This window comes from Frankliniella occidentalis, unplaced genomic scaffold (assembly GCF_000697945.3).
Source record: "Frankliniella occidentalis isolate FOCC.00 unplaced genomic scaffold, Focc_3.1 Scaffold61, whole genome shotgun sequence".
NCBI classification, from domain to species: Eukaryota; Metazoa; Arthropoda; class Insecta; order Thysanoptera; family Thripidae; genus Frankliniella; species Frankliniella occidentalis.
In genome coordinates this window covers 1,334,310-1,341,490 of record NW_026267191.1, presented here as the reverse complement: position 1 = coordinate 1,341,490, position 7,181 = coordinate 1,334,310, and the positions used below count along the sequence as shown (strand labels likewise).

The 7,181-nt window shown below is 39.7% G+C and overlaps 1 protein-coding gene across 1 annotated transcript in view; it reads right to left on the bottom strand.

Moving 5' to 3' along the window:
• Positions 1 to 992: 992 nt before the first annotated feature.
• The window catches only part of LOC113217065 (protein enabled), an 8,183-nt gene continuing 1,994 nt past the window's right edge, over positions 993 to 7,181 (bottom strand). Inside the window, exons 7-10 of the mRNA XM_052267952.1 lie at positions 7,016 to 7,180; positions 6,777 to 6,938; positions 6,437 to 6,683; positions 993 to 6,358 (exon numbers count right to left, since the gene is read on the bottom strand). Coding sequence (XP_052123912.1) covers positions 6,330 to 6,358; positions 6,437 to 6,683; positions 6,777 to 6,938; positions 7,016 to 7,180 — 603 coding nt within the window. The 3' untranslated portion in view covers positions 993 to 6,329. The remainder of the gene's footprint in view (positions 6,359 to 6,436; positions 6,684 to 6,776; positions 6,939 to 7,015; position 7,181) is intronic.

The window sequence follows — 7,181 nt, the reverse complement described above, 5'->3', positions numbered from 1 at the left end:
GGTAGTATGCAGGCGAAGCAGACATGCACTGCGAAGGAAGGAGGAAGCCGAGCACGTTTGCAGTCTCTTTGCGAATTATTCCATATTCATCTCCCGAGTACGGCTTACACGATGCAAAAGTTCGGGGTAAGAGGGAGGGACCCGGAGGGAGGAGAGGGGGGGATGGGGAGCACCGGGAGTTCAGGGGCCCCGCGCAACGGCCACCAAGGACCTCCCAAGGGCTTCAGCAGAGCGCAACGGCAACGGCCAATCTGGCCGACATCAGGGCCTGGGCACGGCCTCGACCAGCGAAGGGGAGTCCACGGCCCCGCCGCACCACGGCGACGGCCTCCCGGGGCACGGGGCAGGAGACGGGGCAACCCTAGGGGGCGAGAGGCGGGGGCGGACGGAACGGAGCGGCGCAGAGCGGTGCGGGGCAGAATGTGGGGGGCGGGGGCGGGGACGGGGAGGGCCCGGCTTAAACGACATGATTGCTGCCGGGCTGGAGGACTCCCGCGCCCTCCTGGGCCCCGCTGTCCACGGCGTGCCGGGGACGTGACGGAGGTCCGCGACAACAGCAACGGAGGGGGCGCGTGCGTGGCGTGCGCGGTGCGTGCGGTGCGTGCACCACGGTCCGTCGAGGTGCGTGCGCCCGCACAGACCTGCGCGCCTGCAGTCTGGTGCCCGAGAGGGGCCCAAGCGATCTGAAGAATAATCTGGCAGGTTTCTGCAGCTCATCTTCTTGTTCGCTGCAAAACCAGTTTAAGATTCAATTGGGTGCGACCGCCGCCGTCCCCTCTTCCCCTCCGCGCACCAAAAGCTCCCAAACAAGCTCAAGGTCGCGGCCGTGCACAGCAGGCATTGCTGGTCATTGCACGGCCGTGCCGTGCACGCCGTGCACATGGGGCACGCCAACCAGTCGGGTATACGACCCCCGCCGGACCGCGTGAGGGCTTGTCGCAAAGGATTTAACGCTCGTTAAAGAGTCAAGGCAAATAATATATCAAAGGATGTTTGCATTTCATTTATCAGTTTATTGAAAATACGATGCAAAATGACAGGAAATATGGCATCCACAGTTGTGTATGATTGTGTTTGCTACCCAGTCCAAAGGTATAGCAGAAACAAAAACAAAAAAGAAAAGAAAAGAAAGAAAACAAAGAAAAAGTTAGGTCACATCCTACATCTATAGAATATTGTATTTTACACATTTACATATTTGTAATTAACGGGCTCAGTGGGGGAAAACAATTTTTTTTTTCACAAAATCATATGTGATTGAAATGAGATCAGAATAGAACCACTACCACAAGGTTAATATGTTCAGAGAAGGTTCATGCAAAATAATGTGCAATAGTGTGCTTTGCTTACCATGATATGGTATTACAGAAAAAAGAAATGATTAAGGTAGCATTTTCTCATCACAAAGTCTTTGAACTCTGCTCAGCAAAACAGTTGAGTCTTTTGATCAACAGAGCATCTAAATGAGGCTTGTTTTTTTAGGAAAAGGAAAAGGTAATTGTGCTCTAATTACTCTAAAGAAAATTTTCTAAGGAAAAAAAAATACATATTTACATAAAATATTGGCTACGAAATAAATCACATGTGTTCAAGACATTTCTTAAGGGATAACCTCATCACACAACAAAAGAGAGACCACAATTAAAAAAGAGGAAATAAAATTTAAAATTCAAGTCCAGCCCCTCACAATATCATACCATTCAACCAAGAACCAAGCTGTCAAGGTCTGCCCAGTAAAGCAAAATGAAGAAAGACAGCAAAGTAAAAATAAATAAATTTAAGTATTATTGAATGCATGGCCTGTTACAACTTTTGAAAGTTCATCATCACGAAGGATTACAAGATTCGTAAATATGGGCCATGGAGTATAAATCTGGGCCTCGGTGAGTCCTATCAGAAAATACAACACATGGGCTGAATGAAATTTTAAATTACACAAATTGCTTCATGGCACACAGGAGAAAAACTTAATTATTACAGTAACTTCAAAGTACACTGCAATATATTTCTCTAGAAATACAAAAATGTCATAACCTCAGAAGGAAATGAAATAACACTGCTGGTATTTGTTCAATATTCAGTATTAACAAATACTTAAAGGTTTGAATTCCCAGTTAAAATTCAAACACATTGAGTTCTATCATATGAAACATGAGAAGAAGAAATAAATTACAGCAATAAGACATTTTAAAGGAAAAATACCCATTGAACGCTTACTAAACTAGACTTAAAAGTACTGACTATGTGCTTGTTATTGAAATAAGCATACTCCTCTAGTTGATTAGTGTAGAGCAAAAAGCACTGGTTAGGCAGTTGAAAACTAAGCCAACATTACCATTACCAGGTTGAAAGACTTAATGCTACCGTAACTGATTCCCAGGGTGACTTTAAAGCATACAGTAGATTAACAATTCAATGAGTCCCACTTCAGTTAGGCAATAAGATAAGCTTCAAGCAAGAGTTGACCTTTCTGGACATATGAGAGAAATGGCTTTACAACCATGAAAGCCAAGCATTATGGGATCTTGGTAACCATAAGCTTAAACCTCCACTAATAAAAAGAAAGAAGGTAAGGGAGGCAGATAAAGATGTCCACATTTCTTCAAAATTCAGTTTGCAGAACCTTTGGTTTGATTAGAGGCACTCATATAGAAGAATCTCATTTCTGACTATGTGACACTAATGTGTCTTTAAGACAAACGATAAAAATATACATTTAAAAAAAAGACCAGCTTTGGTTTGCACTGTGCATGCTTGCTACTCCTGAACAATTCTCAGATATTCAAATCTGAAATGACAACCAAATAAAATTCCCCAGTAATAAGAAGCAAGAAACCAAATTGGTTTTCATCAAAGCTACATGAGGCATGGTCTCCGCCTTGCGCTTGAAGAGCACTCTGCGCCATTTGGCACTATTAATTTTACAGACACTGGCACAAGCGTAAGTAGAAGAAACCCAAATTAGTGTTGTCCAATGTTAGCTCCAATGACATATGGAGGCAAAATAATGTTTGGGATGCCCCACAGCAAAATACTGAGACAAGGAATACACTTCCTGCATGAGTAATTACAGTAGGAAAACACTAAATGCAACCAGATAACACATAAGATTACACACAGCAGTGAACTTTACATCAAAACACAAATATGTAGGTCTAGGTCAGAGAAGATGGTCCTTTCAAATATGTGGTATGCTAAAAACGAGGAGATAGACCTAAAATAACTACAAGTCATTTGTGCATTGCATATCTTATCTAAGTAATATCAAAGATACACTTGAGCAAGTAATTAGTAATTTCGTTTAAAGGAGGAAAAAATACTGGAGCAAACCATACATAATTGAATTATTGATACAAGTGTAAAAAAATAAAAAAAAGCTGAGTGAAAGCTGAATGAATCCCCTCCACAACTGAAAAAAATGCACATTAACCACTGCTAAAAAGTAACACATTGATGAGTGTTATTTACTGATGTTTGGAAAACAAATTTAAAAAGTATAACTGAAATCGGCAATAGAGAACATTAAAAAAAAATCAGCAAAGGATATTCAAAAATAAAATTTTATATTCAAAGTCTAAATAAACGCAGAGCAGGACCTAGGTGGCGGTGTTAATAACGTATCAATGCCGGGATACATGGGGCAAATTACAGGTGGAAGCCGCCTCAGCATTGATGTTTACCAAGCCTTTCGTGCTGTGGAATATTTCACCTTTGCTATAGCTAAAATACAGATGGAAACCGATGGAAAATAAATTGGATTTTTACTTTGCATGAATAAAGAGTGATAAATTTTTTTTATCAAAATTATTCCATTTTGTTTATGGATACCAGTGGAAGCAACGACCCAAGGGAAGACTTAGTACATTCATTACCTCCTACTTCCATTCGGCACCAATATGAGAGTGAATACAGTTGAAGGAACTGATATTACTTTCACATAAAACACAAACCAAACAACAGTTCATCCTTATATGTAATCCAAAGTTTAACATTCTCCATGGGATTTTGAGTAGGAATGAGTCCTGATTCAAAAGAATGCAGGGAGGCGTGCAGGGATCACAGTCACAACAGGGAATAGCGAGGGCGTCCTGTGTAAAAGCTCACTACTAGGATAATACAGAACTACTTTGAAAAAGAAAAAAAAAGTACTAGCATTTTGTGTTTTTAGATTTGGTGAAAACAAAATTCTTTTCACTTGAGCAGTACACAATTTATCAAATATTGATAATCTACAATTAGGTTATCTCTGCTATGAACATTATGAACAAGTAGTAAATGTCAACAGTTTTTCTTCAAATACAAAGGGGAATACAGGTTTCCTTCTATTCCTAATAACTGAAAACAAAATGAGCTTACCATGATTGAAAGAGTAAACTACTTGGGCCAACCCAGGACAAACTTAGCTATCAACTCATACTTTTTTTTTGGAGGGGGGTAATCAACGCATGGCTTTTACTTAAAATACTAGATAAACATACTTCAAATTTCTCTCACAATTAAAAGAAGCAACATTAAGTCTTTTCTGTTCCATAAACCTAAATGTAAAGAAATGCATGTGTCAGATATAATACTGTAGGGAAGTGAGCACTAAACTACTGGAAAAACAGCTAAAGCAAACAAAGATACAAGGTGAAAAAGAGAGGAAACCAATCAAGTGGAGTGTTGAGAAATCTTACCCAAGGAATATCCACAGCCACAATATTACAGCATTGCAAAAGTCAGTCAAGGCTTATGCTTGCATTGTTCAGAAAGCACTCATCATAAAAACTGCACTTAAACAGAGCAGTGTTGAATTCATTGAAGCACAAAGGTTTCCTTCTCATCCAGAAATAAAGATTCAAAAATTGAAACTAGAAAGTAATAGTTCATCCAGTGTGGCCATATCATGTTATTTTCATAACCATTGCAATGCACAAATTAGAGTACATTGATAAAATGGTTACATCCATTCATACATAAGTAGGTAGGTCATTGATTATATACATACAAATCATTAACAAATGCGCAAAAATAACCATCCATAAATAATATGTACAGATTTTGCAAATAAAATTCATTTCTCCCTCAAATGACTCACTACACTTTACAAAGCATAAATAATATAAAATAATATTTTCCAACATATAATTTCTGTACGATAAAACAAATAGGAAGAACCTGTTCCACTCAGGTGTAGCCTGAACACATGCAAGAAGCTGACACACACACGCAAACTGCTTGAAAAGCACAAGTCAATGCATTAAAATTTTCTATGCTTGATTCCCTCAAGCACTGTCAAGCTCACTCTACAAAGAACAGCAAACTCAAGGAAGATTTTAAAAAAACCAAAAACATTTTACAACTTCTATTGCAAATCATACCAACATTTGATAAAACAATCTAAGGCCATACATTTTTTTAAAAATAAGCACTGGAGTGATAATACTGACAACAAACAAGCCATAAATGACGGAAAGGAAATATTGAGATAAAAATACCCACGGATTAAAAACACAAAGGAAGTGGATAACTGCTCTTTTTAGTTCCTTTTGAGCAAAGCCATTTGGATGCTCATGACCAAGCACAATTTTAATACTTTAACAAGACAAATGCTAACTCCAAAATGATGAAGATAACACACTGAGCACAAATGTTCAAATTCACTCTTAAGTAGAAAAAAAAATCCCCCTTAAAATACATCATATGGTCCCAAAAGGAAAAAACACCAGAAATCTGAAGGAGAAAGAGCTTGATAACACCCAAGGGAACATTGAAGAAATATCGTTAACTAATAAACAAAAATAAGAATGATTATTTATAAATATGTATACATAAGTAGACATTTAAAATTACATATAACCTATGTATACATAAATATAACATGTATTATAATCTTAGCTGGATGAGAGGTACTAATGATAACACAGCAACACTCAAACCATGTAACACAGTCTATACACAACGGTACATAGGTACCCCCACTGCTATGAACGAAGTGGCCGAGTTTTATATGGCAGGTTCTCCCTCCAGCAAGCGGTAAAACAAGTAAATGCTTTCCTAGTAGATATTAGGAAATTCTTTGATCATAACTCTAGCGACATATTCCTTCCAGCATTAATCACAATACATAATAAAAGATACACTACCATACCTGATAATAAGATTCGGAACTCGCACCCAAATACACATAAAACATTGAAGAAAATGTTGCAGACAGACTTCTCAAAACCATTCATATTAGATATGAAACATATAAAATTGTTTGTGTACCATTTATCAGCCTAAGAGCAACACAAAACTTCAGCAGGTTCAGTCGATGCTTTGGCAAGTATCCCACAGCATTACACCCATTACCGTCTTGACAACTCTTGTTTGATAACTGTAAGACAGAGCAGAAGTCACAAATATAGTTCAATCAAAAATACACTAATTTTTATGTTCAAAACAGGAAGCTTACCATTTATCAGGTCTTGTTTCAAACGTGACATTTCTTGACGCATTTCCCGAATTATCTCTTGTTTCAGAGCATCCAAATCTCCAATTGAGCCTCCATTGGCATCTCCGCTGTTCAAGCCATTAACTTTGGGCACGAGGTTTTCCTCTGACGAAGAACCAAAGCGTTTACGCCCTGGTTTCGGTGATTCTCCACCATTAGCAAGTTTGCCACCACTATTCTTGTCCCACTGCTTCTTATCTTGATCATCCTGTTAAAGAAACAAGGAAAATTTGAGCTTGTAAAATCCACAATAGTCAACTGGCATACTAAAACAAGTAGAAAGTCTGGACAATTTACTCACCACGGCAGGGTCCGGTTCTTTCTTTTCACAAGCAGCCCGTCTCCTAGCAAGAGTCTTGGCCATTTCATCCATCATGCTTGCCATGCCCATGGGGCTACGGCCTAGGGTGCCATAGTTACTTCCTCCACTACTTGTACTCGAGCCACTGTTTTCAGCAGGTTGCTGGAAAAGGTAAGAGTAATCCAATATTAATGTGAAGTTCATCCGACACATGACTGTTCCAAGTGAATAATACCCACTTTACTGGCGTTGTTGTTGGCCCTCTTAAGGCGTGCACTCTGGAGCTGGGCCGCGAGCGAACCGGCTTCTTGTCCGTCAGAGCTCGAGGATCGTGACATGTTGGACATGGGAGGCGGGGGCGGTGGCGGCGCCCCACCCCCCATCATAGGGGGCGCGGGGGCTGGC